Source organism: Cheilinus undulatus, linkage group 19 (genome assembly GCF_018320785.1).
Source record: "Cheilinus undulatus linkage group 19, ASM1832078v1, whole genome shotgun sequence".
In the NCBI taxonomy this organism is placed as follows: domain Eukaryota; kingdom Metazoa; phylum Chordata; class Actinopteri; order Labriformes; family Labridae; genus Cheilinus; species Cheilinus undulatus.
Genome location: NC_054883.1, coordinates 14209310 through 14230325, shown reverse-complemented (window position 1 = coordinate 14230325; position 21016 = coordinate 14209310). Strand labels below are relative to the sequence as shown.

Here is a 21016-nt window from a genome sequence, read left to right as displayed (position 1 = left end):
GACAGGATTAAAGCTTCTGTGTTAAGGTTAAAATAGATAGTTAATCACTTCCAAGAAGCAAATAAAATTGAAAAAGCGGAAGTAGAAATATTGTTCTGAAAAGGCTATCATTCTTTTGCTGTGCTAAAAGCAGGAAGTCCTGCACTTTCGGAGAAAATCCACAAGAAATCAAAGGCTTTAGGAGAAAAATTTGTCCCTGGAAAATTAAACAGTCTTAACATGATTTCGTTATAATAAGACTGGTCTTGCAGTGCATTTTTGTGTTTATATGTGCCATAAAATTTCGCTGCTGTGCTACGATGGTGACGATGAGGAGGATTTAGTGATGAATTACTCTCATGCACACGTGTATGATAAAAATGTTACATATTCTTAAAAACACATGAAAAACACTGTCCTTGTTGTAGAGACACTTGTATTGTGCAGTAAATCAGCTTACTACAGCGTTTTCTGTTTCCTGCATTCTCGGGTAGATGGAGATTGTTTTCAAAACATTGCCGTGTAAACGTGAAAGTTTTTGGAAACTAAAACGGAAAATGAAGCAAAACATCATATAAACAAGGGCTAGGTGTCGGGAAAAAAAAAAAAAAAAGTCCTGAAGTACTTATTGCCTTATTGGGCATGCATCAATACCTTTAATTTTACCCTGATTTACTGTGAAATTGGGTAAATTTAAAAGTTTGATTAATATTTCAACTAATCTATCTCCTCATCTTGCAATACAAGGCTACTTTTCCCATGATAATGAAGTAATTTCACAAATTCTCTGGAAAACTGGCAAAAATGTACACATACTGATGGGGAAAGAGGGTATAAAATCAATAATTTTTGTCCCTTTTCTTTTTTAAATCAGATGTTTTGGTCCAATCATGCTTAAAACTGCAATATATCCAGTTAACTAAACATGGATTATGATCTCTCATTGGGTCGTGATCTGTCGTAAGACCGACTGGTGGGTTCTGAGGCTGGACCAGTTGAGAACCACTGGCCTAGAAGCAAGAAGTTCACCAGAGCAATGTCCACTGTAGAAAGATGTAATGTGGCGTTAATTCAGGAAGGCCACAGAGCCTTAATTGAGATCAGCTGATCTCACGCAAGCCTCATCATCTGACAGCCAGCTGCTCTAAGCACGGTATTGGCTAATCCCTCTCATGCTGCTTTATTTAAACTGCTTTTGCCTGTGCCACTCTCTGCAACCTTCCTCCACCCCAGCTCCTCCTTTATGTTGTTTCTAACTCAATCAGTGTCATTCTGTTGTCACTGCTGCCTGCTCTCCTCGGGCTTCTGCTGCGTCTTTGGCTCTCCTTGTCTGCACAGGAAGTGCAAGGGGCGTGTGCTGTTCCTGCTTCATGCTTCCCAGAACAGCCATACGGCCAAACATAAATAACAGCTGTTGGTGCTAATTAATAACTGCTAATAAAGAAATATCCATAGCTGTAAATCACGTGTGTTTCTTAACAAAGTAGTCTAAAATGTTATCATAGCATGTAAATGTAGGCTACATACTAGATGATGATCTCCCAAATGACTCTAATATCCTTTGTCACAGTCTTTTCTCCCTGTGTCCCTAAGTTGATTTTTTTTTTTTTTTTTTTTTTTTTTTTAGGTTTTTCAGGCCAAACTGGCCAAGGTCATGATATTAAAAAAAATCCTTTGTGAATTGAAACTTTTTAACAAGTAAAATGTCCAACACACCTGAGGGATGAAGCTTGGTTCAATGCATAATAAATTGAGGGTAAAATGTCAAATAAACAAACTCTCACATGCCTTAGAGGAGAGAAAATGCAGTGCGTGTGTAACCTTTGAGCTGTGCTACTGCGATAAGACCATCAGTGTTTACAGAAATGCAGATCTGAAACCACACCATGCACAGACACCATCATACACTTAGATGGAGAGATATGGCTTGCCTTCAGCTACAACCCCTTCCTCTTCCCCCTTCTGTGTAATATCAAGCCTGTTTCACAGGAATCACACAGGTTATACAAAAAACTAAAAAAATCCTTTTTTTCCATGAAAGAGAGGACAGACTTTTATGGTAATGCTTCAGGAGCAGAACAATGGAAATTCTGAGGCGTCCCCCTCAGAGATTTGTCAGAAACGGTGAATAATTCTGCATAAATAGTGGGGAGAGGAGGCAAGGATGGACGGAGGATGGAAGGGATCAAGACAGAGCATGATGGAACACGTTTTTCTTTCAGCAACTGACTGCACTCAGTGTGTGAAAGAGATGCTGGTGTGTTTAGGGAGAAAAAGTCGGTGTGAGGATAAAGAAGAGGCCGGAGCGCAGTTGTTTGCCTGGCTATGTTGTACTTTAAGGCCTCAGACCGAAGCCTTTTCATTATTCAGGAACACAGCCCACCGACAGCCAGACAAGACCACAACACTGATTTATACCTCTCTCTCTCCCTCTATCTCTGCTTTCCTCTGCTCTTTTCCCCCCAGTCCTTTATCTGTGCCTGGGCCTTTGTTGTGCTATCTGTGTAGGTGACATTCATCTGATTGTGTTTGTCTTTTCATTATTCATTGTTCAAAGAAGTGCAGGTTGATCAAAATAGCAGACCAGGATCACACAGACTTTAAAAAGCATCTCGCAATCATGGTGGAGGGAATAAAGAGGCCAAAGAAACAGGTTAACATCACACAGCATTCATGAATGGTTTGAACTTGTATGCCAATTTTACTGTTAAATGAGTCGTCTTTATCAGTGTTTCTCAATGTGGGGATTTTTTGAATTACACTTTACACTAAATTTATCAAATTTTAACCTGTTTTCTTGACTTTTTCCCTGAAGTTTTGCCCACTTTAACACATTTTTGCCACTTAAAAGCTATTGTTGTCAATTTTAAACCCTTTCCACCATTTTTTTCAGTCTGTTTTTCCATTTCTAAACCAATTCTTGCAACTTTCCACCTATTGTTGCCTATTGACCACTTTTTATTAGTTTTTACACCCATTTTTGCCCATTTTATCTGCATTTTGTTGTTTGTTATGCATTTTTTTTGCCAGTTTAACCCATGTCTGCCAATTTCTGCCTTATGCAACTTTTTTGTCCTTTTCTGTTAAAGTAAAATAAATATATCTTGGATCTTCAGGGAGTTGGAGCTTAAGGCAAATACTTGTCCAAACATATTTTGAAAAGGGTATTGTTAACTTTTAATGTGAGTGTTAAAAGCAACAGCATAGCAGTGGATGAAATAAGTAAAACTCTCTTCTCCCCCAGAGAGTTAACAGCCTTTAGTTGGACATTCAGTCTGCAGATACTGAAGATGAGTCGTTCAGAGGTCATCAGAGTTGGATTGTGGTTGACTGTTGGCAGATGTGTGGTTTGCATGTGTGGGTGTATGAATATGAAAACAGTGTGCTGCTGGGAAATAAAGACATGCATGCACACTCAAGATTCCCTGCAGAAGTAAGTGTTGGAAAATATTATCATCAGTTAAACTTACACAAACACAGAAAAATCAAGTAAATGTAGTTTGGGATTAAAATGTTATGCTTTGTGAGATATCTTCAAAGTGTGAGGCATTTTCTTACATCCAAAATTCTGACATGAGCTGCCAGCCAGAGCGAAGCCCCTCATGCTCAGCCAGCTGCTGCTGAACACAAAGTGATCTGATCCAGAGATCCACTCAGTTAACATTCTGACTCCTGAAATGTGAACATGCATCACATGTTTATCTCTTACTCTGTAAATCTGTTCTTCCAATTTACACTTCATTTCTCTCCTCCTGCATCTTTTGCTCTATTTTATTGGAGTTTTTTAGCAGCATGCTAAATATTTCTCCAATCACTGCACAGCTCACATCTCAGACCGGAAGACACACAGAGAAGACAAACTTCCCCTCTTACAGCATTCACACAGCCCCACATTGTGCATTTACCTTTATTTTCTGCTCTACGCAAAGAGATCCTTTCTGCCCCTCCTGTCCCTCACGGACTGTTTCTTTTTTTTATCTCTGGGCCTGGCTAATATTTACTCTGTCTTTGAACTTATGCTGGATGTTTGTTCGTCAAGCTGCCTGGAAGAGATAGGAGCCATTTAGTTTCCGATGCTCCAAAAGGATTGCTGATGATGACTTTTTGTTTTTTGACCAGGGGTTTGTCTGCTTTTCTGTACCCACTATGACTCTTTTTTCAACTTTTCTTTATAAAACTTTTTGAATACATGATTTTTGAATACATCCAATTGGCAATCTGATGAAGAATCGTGGTCAACCTACCTTCACTGCCTACATGCCTTTTTTGAATTGAGGAAGTCATTTCATTAAAACTTGATGCTGTACTGTGTAGGTTCTATATCCAATAAACCAGTTTCAAGAGAGAAAAGATGTTTCAAACTGCAGATGCATTTAAGCCTCTTGCTGCTCCAGGCTCCCAAAATGCTTTGCATGTAACTAGCATCTGCTGGAACTTAAGATGCAATACAACATCTTTTAAAAGCAACTTTTCTCTCTCTCTGTGTGAAATTCATCCTCAAAATTGAAATTTTGGTTTACTGTTTAGTACCTTAACCAGTGCCATATCAGGACCCCTAAAGCTCCCCACCCGTGCCCCCAAAGAAGACTAACATGTGGAGTAGAAATATGTCGTGGTTTTAGAGTGTCTGTTGTCTTTAAATCCCTACAGCTATTAAATTCAACCCAGAATGATCCAGATTGCAACAATTCCATCAGTGAAGACTTGGATGTGACCTGTGTTGTTAAAGCACTTGGAGAAGTCAGATTACTAGAAAAGCATTATTAGTCAGTATAATGCATCATAAATAGTCAAATTTGAGTCCAGCCCTGATAAAATCTGCAGTTTTCTGTGTCCACTTTCCACTTCAGACTCTGTTAGAGCACAAATTTCCTGCCTGAGAATGATAGAAATAAAATGAAAAGGCAGATCACATGGCTCCATCGACATACACTACTTAGCCTTCACATGGATGGACTGAAACACTTGCAGTGTGCAGTTATGTTCGCTCCTTTGCAGAAGTGAACTGCAAATTAAATAAGATTATAGCACCAAAGACTGGCTGCTGCAACTTTTGGATAATTCTAATCAAGCAACAGATGGGCTTTTCAAATTGAGGTTGCAACAAACCCTGCCACACAGTCAGGTCTGCAGCACATCACCATCCCACTGGGCTGACATTTTACTCTCTTGTAATAACTTCTCTTAGTCATTCCTTTGCCAGTCTGTCTCTTCATTTTCTTTTCCCTTCCCAAAATCTCCTTTGTCTCCCTGTGTCTCCACCTTGATTGGAGAGAGAACACTTTGTTTCTCTGTTAAATAGTCACTTCAAGAACCCCCACGCGCACTCATGCTCTTCTGGTGCCCCTTGCTGCTGTGCATAACAGGAAGAGTGTTGATGCTCCTAAATTGTTTTTCTGCAATACCAGACTCTTTTGCATGCTCCTCAGTTGATTGAGTTTACAAGTGGGCCGAGCAGCCACCATTTAGGAGTCAGGTTGCTCCTTTATTCCTCCCTCTTTTCTTTTCTCATGTGTTTATTCAAGGACAAACAGCTAACTTTCACTCTTCCTGATGACACCTTGTAAAGCTTTAAGTAAACATTTCTCCCTGCACTCTCTTCCTACTGCTCGTCATTATTCCAAAGGCACGTTGTCATTTGTTGCTTCATACCTCGACACCTCCAATTAATCATACTTTAGTGAGGGGAAATTAAGCTCATTTGTCAACACGGCTCCAATTCGCTGGCGACTGATGAACGCAGACGGCTACATGAAGGTGAACACAACCTTTGAAAGACTGCTATTAGTTCAAGTTACAGTGCCTCTAAAAACTATTCACCCCCATGGATATCTTACCTTGTTTTTGATTTTATCAATCGTAGCCAATATAATTTGGCTCTTTTGACCCCAAAACTGGAAAAACTCCTTAATAATGTCACCTTTTTAAAGTCAGTATTTAGTAGATGCACTTTTGGCTGCAGTCACAGCACTGAGATAGGTCTTAGTCAGGCTACAGCATGATGCTGCCACTGCTGTACTTCACGGTAGGCATGGAGTGTTTGTGTGGATGTGCATTGTTTAGTGCCCACCAATCATAGCGAGTTGCTGAATCCAAGTGACAGTCAGAGGAGGCTCCGATTGAAATGATAAAGAGTGACACTTGAGGTCTCCTAATTTATTCAAACCACTGCTATGCTATAGCAAGTTATCATTATGACATTCAAAGGTATTATTGACTCAGGAGTGTTTGTTCTGACCTCAAATAAGCAATTCATTGTTTAACATTGGAACCACTAGGTACAGTGCTGTGAGAAAGTATTTGCCCCCTTCCTGATTTCATATGTTTGCAAATTAGTCTCACTTGAATGTTTCAGATCATCTCGAGAAAATACAACATGCATTTTTGAAAAGATGATTTCATTCATAAAGGTGAGAAATTCATCCAAAGCTACCTGGCCCTATGTGAAAAAGTCAGCTCCCCTAAACATGATAACTGGTTGTGCCACCCTTGGAAGCAAAGACTGAAAGCAAGCATTTTTAACTGTCAGTGAGTCTTTCACACCAATATGGAGGAAATTTGGCCCATTCTGTGTGGAATTGTTTTATTGTTTAATTGTTTATTTCAGCCACATTAGAGGATTTTCAAACATGAATGGCCTGTTAAAGGTCATACAACAATATCTGAATTAGATTTAAGTCCAGACTCTCATTGTACGTTTTTTAAAACTATTCAGAGGTGGACCTGCTGGTGTGTTTGGATCATTGTCCTGCTGCATAACCCATGTGTGCTTGAGCTGGAGGTCACAAACTCATGGCTGGACATTCTCCTTCAGGATTGTCTGGTTGAGAGCAGAATTCATTGTTCCATCAGTCACAGCAAGTGGTCCAGGTCCTGCAGCAGCAAAGCAGCCCCAGACCATCACACTGCCACCACCATGTTTGACTGTTGGCATGATGTTTTTCTTTTTTCCAATCATATGAAATGTTTTATGTCCCCAGATGTAATTGAATGCACACCTCCCAAAAAGTTCAACTTATTTCTCATCAGTTTACAGACTATATTCCTAAAAGTCTTGAGGAACAACAAGAACTTTTGGTAAAGGTGAGCTGAGCCTTTGTGTTCTTTTTTGTCTGCAGTGGTTTTGGCCTTGGAGCTCTCCCATAATGCCATTTTTTGCCCAGTCTCTTTCTTATTGTTGAATCATAACCTCTGATCTTAACTGAGACAGTGAGGCCTGCAGGTCTTTAGATGTTGTTATGGGCTCTGTGTGCACCTCATGGATGAGTCCTTGATGCATTCTTGGAGTAATTTTGGTAGGCCAGCCACTCCTGAAAGGTTCACCATTGTTCCAACTTTTCTACATTTGTGGATAATGGCTCTCACCATGGTTCCCTGGTGTCCCTTTTTAAATCACCTTGAGTATTTGAAAATATATTAAAAACATTTAAATAAACTTCCTTTACTTCACACAACCCTCAGCTACAAATTCAGCAAATGTAAATTTGCATCCACAGTGCAGTGGAAACAACTTTCAGTGAACTTTGAGCATGCATAATAAGATCCAGTACACCACAGATGTTTTACTTCATTCAAAAGGAGCTGCTGTTTAAACCGAGTTTCATGGTTTAAAGTCACACAGATGCTCCAGTAACTTTCTGATAGTCTTGAGCATTGTGGGAAAATCTAATCAGACACCTGTCTGAGAACCCCTGGGTCTGCCCCAGCTCTAAGCCGTCAGTCCAGCTGTGTTCTTAATGAGCTGGCACAGACAAAACTGCCACCAGTACGAGGGCAACCTGGACCCCCTGACAGGGGGTTGCATAATGCGCCTGCATCTCTGTGGGTGTCTGTTCTAGGTATGTGTGTTTCAGGAATGGATTTGCATGAGGGAACATGCTTGTGTGTCTGCGCTTGCTCAAAGTTGTCTAAATGTGTGTCTGTGTTGTATTTCTACTCCGCACACCTATGAGATGACCCTGAATGGTAATGAGAGGAACTTTAAACACCAGAGTCCTATGCAGATCAGCTAGAGATAACAATGTGCAAAGAATGATTTCCCATCTGACTTGGAAAGGACAAACGTGAAACAAAAAGAGGAGTACGCATTTTCTCTTTTTTTGTCTTTTTGTACATGAGTCAGTGTTCATATGGCAGTCACGTGTCTGTGTCATTTTCCGATGCCATGTTTTGTTAGAGTTTTTACTCTTTAATCTGTGCATCTCCAGTGTACTTTTCTGAACATACTAGGAGCCTTAATCATCTCTGGACCACTCTGAGAGGACAGTAAGACTCTTTAGAAGTCCACTGAAATGATCCCACACTTTGGTTCAAAGGCTTTCTTTCATGGAAAATATATAATCTTTCTTTAGAGAAAGAAGTATTGGGCTGCCAGCCTTACACCCTCTCTGGACCCAAAGAAAACTTTTGCAGAGTTTTTTTTTTTGTTTTTTTTTTTTTTATTTCAACTTTAATGCAGAATGTTTATACTAGAATGTTCACATGAACAAAAACTGACATATCCTTAACTTTATAATTATTTTAAGTACTTGCATGACCTGAAATATTTCCAACAGTTTTAAAAGACAGATAAATCCTTAATTTTAGAGCTGTGATGGGGCGTGTCTTGTCATGGCAGATGCCATGATAAGAGCCACTATGTGGCTCACTGAATGAACACTGCATGCTACCTCAAAGATGCAACATAAGGAGGTTATAACATCTATTGGAGGCTGCTTACTTAATTAATCACTACCAATCTCTGCCATAAGCTGCTTGCAGGCCTGCAGGATTGGATGGGCCACTGAAAAAATAAAGGTTAAAAAAAAAGGAAAAAAAAAAAGTAAGGGCCCTCTCCAGCTGACATTATTGATGATATAAATGTGTGTTGGATTAACAGTATTAGTGCTAGCATCCTAGCAAACAGTTACCTCATTTTAAAGTTGAAAATGTGTCAAACTATTATTGGATTCTGATGTTCAAATGATTTATTCGTGCTGTCTTTTAAACCCATTCATCAATGTTTCTGCCCATCTTGCCCCCTTATTTTCCACTTTTAACAGCTTTTCCCCATTTTCCTGTTCTAGCCAATTTTGCCACACTGTAACCACTTTTAACAACTATTTTAATAATTTCCTAACCATTTCAGCACCTTCTTTGGCCTTTGAAACATTTTTCCCATTTTTTCCTCTTTTAAGCAATTTCGCCAGTCTATTAACACTATAAACACCTTTTTTTTCTGCCAAATTTTGACACTTTAACCATTATTGCCGCTCTTCAACTGCTTTTCACCATTTTCTTTTCTTTGCCCCTTGTTTGCCCATGAAAACAAATGTCACCCTTTTTATCCAGTCTTCCCCTTTTAACTCATTTTGCTACTCTATAACCATGTTTCATACCATTTTTCTGTCAGTCTTGCCACTTTTATTTTTGCCCCCCCCCCCCCCCATGAGTGGCCCTGGTTGAATGCTGTGTTATCAAGGTCCAACTGTTGATAAGGATGCTAAACAAAAGAGACAGAACAAATCCAAAATAGAGGTGGGCAGAGCAGAGCTGCATGTCTCTGCATGTTGGGATTTATTTTCTGTCACTAATTTCTGTCATAACATTTTTTCACTGGAAAATAAACAAAATTTAGAAAATAGTATCATATAGATCATAACCAGACTTGTAGGAAAACTGCTATTGAATTATTTAAAGAGGGATAACAGGTGGTGGCAAAATGTGCTATTGATATTCAGATAACATTTTCCCTGTTAACATATAAAACCTCACAGAGACGGTGCTGTGAACTACACTGGTTCGAGAGCTCACAGCTGATGCCCTGTGGAGGTCGTAGAAAGGAGATACTGCTGAGAGTGAAGTCAACTCCTCAAAGTCATTACAAAAGCATCTGCTCAGAAAAGCCTGCAGGCAGTATGCACATGAAGAAAGATTAGCTGAAGCCTCAAAAAACTGACATGCATTTGAATCTGCTATAAGCAAGTAGGGAAGAAGAAGTGAGAGGTGAAGGCAAGTGTGGGAGCTAAAGAGAACAATAATAGAAATTACTGCCTGGAAAAGCCTCTGTATACAAATACTGCCCCCAATATATGTGTTGTACGTACACACTTCCTTCCATTGAGAAATTTGTAAGATTTTTTTTTTTTTTCTTCAGTAAATTTCTATTTAGATTCAGTGACCATTGTGTGTTTTTTTCTTTTTGTTTTGTTTTGTTTTGTTTTTTTGGGGGGGGTCAATGGAAGAGTACCAACTACTTTGTCCACATGTGTCTACCCTACACTTTTCTCTATTTCTCAGCAGTTGTATGGGAGTATTACATACCAAAAGAAATCTAAAGGCTTAAATAAGACATTTTATCTTCGTTCACTTTAGATCTCCTGCTAAAGCTGCAGTCTTCACCTGAACTCTCTAATTTTGTTTTTTCTAATCATCCTCATTATAAATGTAAAACAGTGCATCTGTTATTTAACCAAAAAAAAAACACAACCATCTATGGAAGCTTTTCTCATGGTTTTCATCAGAAAAGTCTGATGCTAAAATTTCAGTACTAATATTTCTAATGTGGAATGCAAAAATGCTAAAAAAGCACATTGTGCACTTCAGAGCCATCTTTCAGTTCTGACTTCTAATTGAACCACACAGTTTGTAGGTTTAGTTTTCTTTAGAGAAACCTGATTTTTCTAGATTGATCATGAAGTTAATGTTCACAAACTTAGTTCTCCAGAGAGTTTATGTCAGACAAAGTTAAAAAATTGTTTTAAAGGTAAATCCTTTCAGGTCTTTAGTACTTACCCTCAGGCTTCTGCCACAGGCTGTTTTAAGTTTTCTATGCTAAGACTTCAGTGGAGACAAGTATCGCTTTAGTGTGGGCTTAAGACGATAAAATAGAAAGAAAACAGGGTCAGTAATTGTCCACATATTGTTTATTATCTCCTGGTATGCTTACTGAGGTCGAAATGCACGTAAAAGTCCTGCAGTATGTTGGCATTTAAGCTCTGACTAAACTACCTTCGTTTCCTCTTTTAACAGCTTTAAAGCTTGCAGATACTGTTAATTATGTAAATGAGGTAAAGTCCTCTGCCCTCTTGCTCCAGCCTGGGCACAGAAACCCAGACCGCACTCTTATCAACCAGGCTCCAATTGTGGATCTGTGTTGCCCTGAGTCACATTTTCAGACCCCTGACATTTTATTTGCATTAAGTAGGCCAAACTCTCAATTTTCCCTGTTGATTGTCTCTGCTCTTGTGCCCTTCATTGCCCTTACTCTGCCCTGCAGAAACTGAGTGATAGTGGACCACTAGAGCAAATAGCAACTGTAGCATTACTCTGATATAAAGAGATACCATTGTGCCTTACAGCAATGAATGCAGGAGAGGAGTTACCCCCAAAGATCACTGAAATGCTCATCTCAAGCCTGGCAGTCTTCTGGTCAAATGTGTGTGAATGTAAATGCCATGTGTCTCATTCTTTTAGCACTTCAGCCCAAACTAAATTAATCTATCTCCTTCTTTCTGTCTTGTTTTTTCCCTTCTATCCCCTTCAACGTGTGTTCTCCCTCTCTCACCCCCTCTGTTACACCTTCCTACACAATGACACCGCTGTCAGACCTCCTACTCCCTCTCCTTATGCTCTTTTTCCTCTCATTTCTTCTCTCTCTCCTCCACTTACACTCACCAAGGTCTTAGGGAGGAGAAATGAAACGTGTCTGTATTCTGTAGTGGTGCAGCATGGCAGGAACTGCTGTTTTATGTTTTTTTTTATGGATCTGTAGATTTCAGGCACTGTCCACATCACACACAGGGGGCAGTGAGGGAATGAAGAGCAGCCTGATGTCAACCACTGCTCCTCACCCACTGTGGAGCTGCACAGTCGATTTGAATGGATACATCCACATGCTCTTCACCAACCAGTTTTCGTATCTGAAGGTCAATCAGAACAGTGTTTGCCAGCTGACAAAGTCAGCAGCACCTTTGTAAACATTAATGAGGCGGCTATTGTCGCACAGCAGATGATGCTAACAGTGCTAATGCTCGCCTTAGCTCATGCTATCACCAATAAGAGCTTTAAATAGAAGGAGGATGTCATCAAGACGAAATGAAGGGCACTGCTAAATTGACAACCTGGCATGCAGGATTTTATGAACAGAAAGACAAAGAGGAAAGTTTGCCCTCCCCGCAGAAGTAGAAGCCCCGTTTTTGAGAACGTCTTTCTTCTTTACAAAGAAAGCAAGAACCCCCCCTTTCATAAATGGACCTCGGCAATAGCCAACCCCTCTACCTGTTCACTGCAGCGTTAAAGTCTCTGTGAGTTTCTTCTCTCGCCCACTCTCTCTCTCCTGGGTAATTTGTTGTGTAAATACGCTCTACTTACAGCTCACAGGCCTTTCAGTGGTGGCGCTGAAAATGCAATTACAGGCAGCAAACATTTCCATTGTTGTCACTGGAGGGTGTAAGGCTCATTCTGGTCCCCTGCAACGGGGGCCGTTATTGATCGGTATCAGCTTTGAGGAGGGGATTACTAATGAAGCCGTCTGAAAGCCTTTTGTACTCAGTAAAGAGCTCATGTAAGCATGTACGTGTCTGTTTGATAAGAGATGTGTGTATGAGAAGTACACAGAAAAAAAGCACCACTTTGCCTTCCTGTTGCACATGACTTCTTGCGCTTCCTAATGAGTGGCTCTGCTGCCTCTTGTGGAGGTTCTTTTAATTGCACCAGTCATCACCTAATTTTTTACAAGATCTCTCCTATTTTGATGCATAATCAAACAGCATGCTAAAGTAGAACTCAGGTTACATATTACCTTGATCAAGCAATTGCAACCTATTCGAATTGGCTTTTGAGTAACTCCCCGTGGGACACCGTCTCTGCTGGCCCGGCTGCAGGACAGACAGGGAAGAGCAACCCTTGTTCCCAGGGCTGTCAAGCTCCTCAACTTTTTTATATGCACCTTACAGATTGTCCTAATATAAAACCTTTCCATATGGACCACTCAACAGTTGCAGAGTTACTCTGATGACCTCACAGTTTTCCAAGTAAGCACACAGTGTTTTTGGACCAATAAGAAAGCACAGAATTAGGAGTATCTCTTCTTAAAATGCTGGAGCTTTCAGCTTTACAGGTTACTTGATGTTAAACATTATAATGCTCACAAGAACCTGATTGAAAGAGGTTTTTAGAAGTTTTAGAATTTGTATTACCATGCTGAAATCTTTGCTTCTAATCATCCTGACTTTCTGATATCTGCAAAGAGAGTGATACTGTATACCCACATTTAAACTCCCTGGACTAGCCTTTGCTTTTTCCTGCTTTCAGTGGCTCTTTCTGTCTCAGCACATTAGCCTGCAGAGAGAAACGCCAGGGTAGCACTTAAAAAACAGTGGGATTATGTTCTCAGAGCATGCTGCACTGTGCATACTCTGTTACTGAAAAACATAACCTCAGATGAAGCTTATTTCTCCTCCTATTTAAGTCGTTCTAGCTTAAAGTCAGGCCTGTGCAGCATAACGCATTATTTTGCCCCTTTTTGATGTGCATCATTCTTCCCAGTCTTTGTTTTCATCTTTGCCTTTACATGAATGATTATTTTCTAATATTCAAACCATTCCTAGTAAATGCTTCTCTTGTGTGTCTTCTGGAGGATGATGAAAATGTGTAATTATCATGGTTGGCTTGGGTTAATAGAGTGCAATAAAACACTATTTGATGTTTTGTATTGAATCTGGTTTAAATGATTGGATTAAACCATTTGCCTTACTCTTCACCTAAGGATGCAGCTTTTCTGTTTCTGCTTTATTTTTCTATACTATAGAAATGTAAATACAACCATCAGATTAAAAGCCTGGTTTTGTTGATGTTTCCATGTGAGGAAAGATGCCTGGTGCTTTTAAGGTCATCCATCCAGAAACAATAATAAGCAGAGCAGATGGCAATTTGTAGTCCCACAGATGAAAACTAAAGGGAGCGACTAATGGTGTGGAAATGACTGACAGGAGGAAACACAACCTCATCAGACCCACCAAGCTACAGCTGAGCTCTGTGCCACTCAGAGCACTAATCCTCAAACTCATTTCTAACTCTGCTTATGGTCCACTGTTGCTGAGCAGGCAGCCCAGATTTTAAGATAGAGAAGGCTGGAAATGCGAAGTCAAAGCTCAGAGCAGCCTGGAGTGAGAGACTTTGTACACGGAGTACTTTATGGAACAAAGGAATATGAATTAAAAAGTTAAGTCTTTGTTGGTAAATGGAGCCAAAAGCCAAACAGGCAACATGCACACAATACAGTTCATTCAGAAAGAATTGCTATGTTGCAGCCTGATGCGACAATTTTCTTAAATTCTGTTTTTTCTCTCCTCAATCTACAATCAATATCCCACCACGACAAAGTGAAAACAGAATTCTGGATTTTTTTTGCAAATGCATTAAAAAGAAAAATGGAACCAGCTCTCTATCGTGTACCTCAGAGGCCACGTGTGGGGTACTGCTGGAATATGGGATCCTGGGATGGCTGTGGCAAGCCATGTGGTCCCTGTATAACTAAAGTGAGAGTTGCGTCGGCGTACTCAGCACAAAGTCGGACACGTTCCCGGTGCGCGTTGGCCTCCACCAACAAGGGCATGATGGAGAAAAACAGCTGTTTGAGGATGTGATGTGGAATCATTCTTCGACTGAGCTGAAACAGTACAAAAGAATTGTACTCACATAAAAGTGCAGTTACCTGGTGAAAAGATACCTAAGTAGAAATAAAGTAATGATTTTAAAATATACCCAAAAACCTCCTCAATCACAGTAATTGAAGTAAATATAATACTTTCAACCCCTGCATCTATCTGGGACATTTGTCACCACAGACTGCAATGTTCAAAATAAAATGAAACATAATGCTGGTATCAGGCCATAACTGTATCTGCAAAATCCCCGTTTTTGGGAGGGGGTCATGAAAAGTCATGAAAAATAGAGTTATGAGGTTTGGCCTGATGCCAGCGATAGGCAACAAACAACTCCCAGTTTACTTTCTATAAAACAATTTTTAATGGTTATAATTTATCGCAAGACCACTCTATCAGTCTATGTCCATTTTTAAAATACAGAGAACTTAAATAACATTTGTAATCATTTACTTAAAAATATTTCAGTAACATTTTACCAGACCACTTATTGTGACACTGTTACTTTATCAGCTTTTTTCCCTGAAACACAGAAAACGTGAATAAAAATTACCATCACTTTGCTGAAAATAAAGTTCTTTTTCTACAAAAAGAAAATGATATTTGGCAAGTAGAAAACAAATGTTTGTCATTGCAATACTACTGCAATAAGCTCAAAGAGTCATGACAACACCTGAGTTTGCTGTGTTCAGCTCCCTTCTTCTCACCAAGTATAGTTGTCCTCCATGGGTCAAAAACGGGGTCCTATCAGGGCTTGCTGTGATGCATGCATCTTTCTGTGTGAATAGTGCATCCAGGGCACATTAGGTGAAACCCTCCTGATCGGTGTCTGTAATCCCTTCCTCTTCTCTGCCATGGTCGGTGCATCTTCCGTGCAAACTCCCACACACTGTTCCCACTTCAGCCCGTTCTCTGGCCAGCTGTTACTCTGCTTGGGATGACCTTGCAGTGTTATGTCTGCATGTATAAACACCACTGTTCATCTGCAAGCACAGGCTGTTTATCGTTCACCCTGAAAGAGATTCTCCCATGCTTCACCTCTTTCAGGTCTCTGCGCTAACCGAGGGCATGCCATACACTTGACAAGCACTGAATAAAACCAACAGGTGGACCAGAAAATCCCTTCCTCAGTCAGTTTGTCTTTATTAGCTGCTAGATGAACCACTCCTTCCTTGATTCTTCAATGGCCTCTGGGTTGTCGGTGCTGATGATGGCTGTGTCCGCTGACTCTCCTGCAGACTCCTCTCTGCCCTTTGACTCATTGGTATGGTAGGTGCCTTTATGACGGAACATGTAGCGGATCAGGAACGCCAGCGTGCATAAGATGGTGAAGATCACCACAGCAATGATACCTGCAGACAACAGGCACCCAAAAACAAATGCTAATGTGTGCTTAAAATCATTTGTAGGACTAACCGTATAACATATTTGGGTATCAGAGTTGAGAATCAATAATGAAATATTTAACACTTGGTCATAGTTTTGAATTTGCAAAAATCATTTTACTATTTTACTATGATGCCTAATATCTCCTAATTTTAGCTTCTATAAGTAGCAATCTTTCACTATGCTATACAGAATATGGTAGGAACCTGAATTTTAAGTATTGTACTTTAGGTTGGACTAATGATAAGAACTGTTTGTAATGTCTGTAACAGTAGATACAGTGCTGTGAAAAAGTGTTTGCCCCCTTTCTGATTCCTGATGTTTTTGCATATTTATCACACTTAAATGTTCCAGATCATCAAAACAATTTTCATATTTCACAAATACAACCCAAGTAAATACAAAATGCAGTTTCTGAATTTTTTTTAACTGTTTAGGGGGGGGGGTCAAAACCTATTTGGTACTGTGTGAAGAAGTAACTGCCCCCTGAACCTAATAACTGGTTATGCCACCCTTGGCAGCAATAACTGAAATCAAGCATTTGCGATAACTGGTGATGAGTCTTTCACATCGCTGTGGAGGAATTTTGGCCCACTCTTCTTCTCCGACTTGTTTTAACTCAGTCATATTGGAGGGTTTTCAAGCATGAACTACACGTTTAAGGTCACACCCCAGCATCTCGATTGGATTTAGGTCCAGACTTTGACTGGGCCACTCCAAAACCTTAATTTGTTTATTTTGAGCCATTCAGAGATGTACTTGCTGGTGTGTTTCGGGTTGTTGTCCTGCTGCATAACCCAAGAGCGCTTGAGCTTGAGGTCATGAACTGATGGCCAGACGTTGGCCTTTAGAATTTTCTGGTAAACAGCAGAATTCATTGTTCCATCAATCACAGCAAGTGGTCCAGGTTCTGAAGCAGCAAAGCAGCCCCAGACCACCACCATGTTTGACTGTTGGCATGATGTTCTTTATAGTAAATGCTGTTTAATTTTATGCCGGATGTAACGGGCCACATGCCTTCCAAAAAGTTCAACTTTTGTCTCATCAGTCCACAGAAAATTTCTCCAAGTCTTGGGGATCATCAACATGTTTCTTGGCAAATGTGAGATGAGCCTTTGTGTTCTTTTTTTGTCAGCAGTGGTTTTGGCCTTGGAACTCTCCCATGATGCCATTTTTGCCCAGTGTCTTTCTTATCGTTGAGTCATGAACTCTGACCTTAACTGAGGCCAGTGAGACCTGAAGTTCTTTGGATGTCGTTCTGGGTTCTTTTGTTACCTCCTGGCTGAGTCATCGTTGCACTCTTGGAGTCATTTTGGTTAGCTGACCACTCCTGGGAAGGTTCACCACTGTTCCCAGTTTTCTCCATTTGTGGATAATGGCTCTGACTGTGGTTGGCTGGAGTCCCAAAGCCTTTGAAATGGCTTTGTAACCTTTTCCAGACTGATAGATTTCAATCACTTTGTTTCTCATTTATCCTTAAACTTCTTTGGATTGTGGCATGACGTGTTTCTTTTTGAGATCTTGTAGCCTACTTCACTTTGTCTGACAGGTTCTGTTTAAGTGATTTCTTGATTCAGCAAATCTGGCAATAATCAGGCCTGGGTGTGGCTAGTGAAATTCAACTCAGCCTTCCAAGAACTGTGGTTAATCACAGTTAACTCATGATTTAACAACTGGGAGCAATTACTTCTTCACATAGGGTCAGAAAGAGTCCTCCCCCTTAAAAAATGGAATAATCATTCAAATACTGCATTTTCTGTTTACTTGGGTTGTCTTTGAGAAATATAAAAATTGGTTTGATGATCCGAAACATTTATGTGTGATAAATATTCAAAAAATATCAGGAATCAGAAAGGGGGAAATACTTTTTCATGGCACTGTATTTCAAAAGGAGATCAGGAATTACCACTAAATAACTGTGATAAAAAAACAGACAATGACAACAGTGAGGAGAGAGAGCATGGTTTGTGACAATGACCTGAACCACTATGATGTTCACTGTGTATTTTTGACATTTAGAAATCTATCAGTAGCTTAACAACCTTTATCAGTGTTCCACACTGATTCATTAGTGTTGTTTTAGAACTGTATTTAAATGAACTTCTTATCATCCAGAGGTTTGATTTTTACCTCCAATTATAGCTGAGTCTCTGTTGACTCCATCAGGGATCGCTCTCTTCCCATCATTGAAAGGGAACTCTGCATCTGCCAACAAAGGACATGCATAGAAAAAGATATGACAGACATTCATTAAATATGCTAAACCATTTCACTGCTGTAACTTCTGTAGAGTTACACTTAACTTAACACTTAACCTGGACCCCCAAACTGGTCCAGGTGAGTAGTTTAGGTAACCGCTTCTTTCTCAGTTCACCCTTTTGGGACTATGTTAAGGTTTATCAGCTAGTTCCAGCAGCCTGATCCAACCTACCACCAGGTGCGTATCAGATGCCTGCTCTGCTACCATTTTGCCCTAGTCGTCTCAACATATGGCCACAGATCTTTTGAAAAGGCCTCATTCATTTATATTTGGTCTGTGATGTGCTTGGATATAATGGCAAGGATTAATAAACTATTACCAAGTGCAACTGGGTGGAGAGAGTGAACAGGTTATTTTCAGTTATTCCCACCTGTATTGTCCAGATTCCAGGGGTCTGTAGCAGCAGACATTGGCGGGATGGTGAGTGGTGATGCCCCACAGTTAGACTCCACCAGTTTTCCTTGGAAAGACACAGGCGAGGCAGCTGAAGGTGGTCTGTCCGGCTCACTGGTTGTTGACGTGGCCTTGGCCTGTGCTGCAGTTCTTAGTGCAGACTTCAAGGGGGCGACTCCATTGAATTGCACCCTAGACAGACACCCAATAAAGCCTGGGGTGTTATAGCGTTGTATGAGGATTGGGTCTATGGTTCCTGTTTCTGTACAGAGAGACACAGTTGGAGAGAAGCATAGATCAGTAGATTACAGTGGATCAGTGGATTGTAATGGAATAAGCTCACTATAGTTTAATGAGACTTCCAAAGCATCAGGGTATCAAAAGAAAGCTGATAAAAAACAAACTGTAGTCGGCACATTTGATGTCTGATGCAAACACTGATAACTGAAGCTGCTAGTGTAGAATATCCACAGAAGATACTGATCTACATAAGGCGGTGAAAGAGACTAGGGTTGGCTGAGTAGGTGGAGAGGGTAAAAGAAGGACTGTGAACTGACAATGACCTGTTATGTCAAATTACTGAAAGAGTAATGAATCGACAGCCCCGCAATCTCAGTTTCTCATTTTGTCAAATTATAGTACAGAATAAATGCCTGAAATGCATGAGCAGCAATGCATTATCTGTCCCTATTTTATGTTACATGTTAAATTTTAGTGTGGCACCAAGCCAACATAAAGTCAGCACAAGGTTTGTCCTATACCATACTCACTCTTCTGATTGACTTTGCACCTTAGTTCTCTTGCAGACTGGATAAGAGCGCCCTCCAGGAGTCTGCAGCATTCATTTTACCCTCTACCTTTACAAGCCTTTCAGGATCAGATACTGAGACGCATCCCTACAGCATGATGCTGCCACCATCATGCTTCACAGTGGGGATGGTGTGTTTGTGGTGATGTGTGGTGCTTGGCGTTTACCAAACATGCCTTTAGGTGAACTCTAACCCAGCCAACAGTTGTTGTCTGCAGAGTCTCTCCCATCTCAGCTGCTGATGCTTGGAACTCCTTCAGAGTAGTTATGGGTGTCTTGGTGGCCTCTCTCACTAGTCTCCTTCTTGCATGTGTACTCAGTTTGTGAGGACGGCCTGATCTAGGCAGATTTACACATATGGCATATTCCTTCATTTTTTTAAGGTTGGATTTAACTGAACTGTGGGGTATGGAAGAGTATTAGGGCCACTGAAAAAAAAAAAATTGAGACAAATTTTTTTTTTCAATTGTGAGAAAAAAGTCAGAATTCTGAGTTTAAAGTCAGAATTCTGAGATTAAAGTCAGAATTCTGAGTTTAAAGTAAGAATTCTGAGGAAAAAAAAGTCAGAATTCTGACTTTATTCTTCAAATATAAAAAAAGTCTCAAATGTTTTTTTCTCAGAATTCTGAGATTAGTCTCAGAATTCTGACTTTAATCTCAGAATTCTGACTTTAATCTCAGAATTCTGACTTTTTTCTCACAATTGAAAAAAAAAAAATTGTCTCAAATTTTTTTTTTTTCAGTGGCCGTAATACTCTTCCGTAGTGGAGGATGTTCAGAACCTTGAATGTTTTTTTGGTCTCAATTCCCTAACTTCTGCTTTTCAATCATTTTCTCTGAGGTTCTTGGAGAATTTTTTTTGTCTTCATGGTGTAATTGCCAGGAATAGCGATGAACCAGTGACTGCACCTTCCAGACACAGGTGTCTTTATCCTACAATCACTGAGACACATTCACTGCAGGTGATTCACTCAGGTGATCCCCATTTCACTAACTGTGAGACTACTAGCACCAGGTGGCTGGACCTCTGTTGAATTAGGTCAGTCACTTTAAAGGGGGTAAATATTTATGTGGTCACTTATTTTACCTGGCCTTTATAGGCCATGTACAGTGCTAAACAAATTTATTAGACCACCTGTCATATTTGTCTCAGAGACCATCCAGCATCATGAAGGGCTTTAATGCGGACGCTTTCATTTTCGGTGAGCTCTCCACGTTTTACCATTTTGAACAGGAATGAGGAATTTCAAACTGAATTTACCTTTTTATACCCAAATTTGAGCCGGCTCACTGGGCTTCTCTGAGAAGTCAGAAATGAATCAAGCATAACATTCAACCACTAAAACTCATTTTTCTGTTCAGGAATGCAAGTAAATAACTATAATTTGAAATATTAATCGAGGAATAATAATGTGCTTTACTATTCTTTCTGTTTTTTTGTAAATCAGTACATTTGAAAATTCATGGATAACAATAATAATTATATTTTAGCATTAAAAATTGTATTTGTGTTAAAGAGCTTCTACATATTGGTGTATTAACCAT

At 40.0% G+C, this 21016-nt stretch overlaps 1 protein-coding gene across 1 annotated transcript in view; it reads right to left on the bottom strand.

The window, feature by feature from the left end:
- Window positions 1-15776: 15776 nt before the first annotated feature.
- LOC121527275 (contactin-associated protein-like 2) overlaps window positions 15777-21016 on the bottom strand; it is a 230438-nt gene continuing 225198 nt past the window's right edge. Inside the window, exons 24-26 of the mRNA XM_041814171.1 lie at window positions 18641-18925; window positions 18141-18215; window positions 15777-15976 (exon numbers count right to left, since the gene is read on the bottom strand). Of these exons, the coding sequence (XP_041670105.1) occupies window positions 15777-15976; window positions 18141-18215; window positions 18641-18925 (560 nt within the window). The remainder of the gene's footprint in view (window positions 15977-18140; window positions 18216-18640; window positions 18926-21016) is intronic.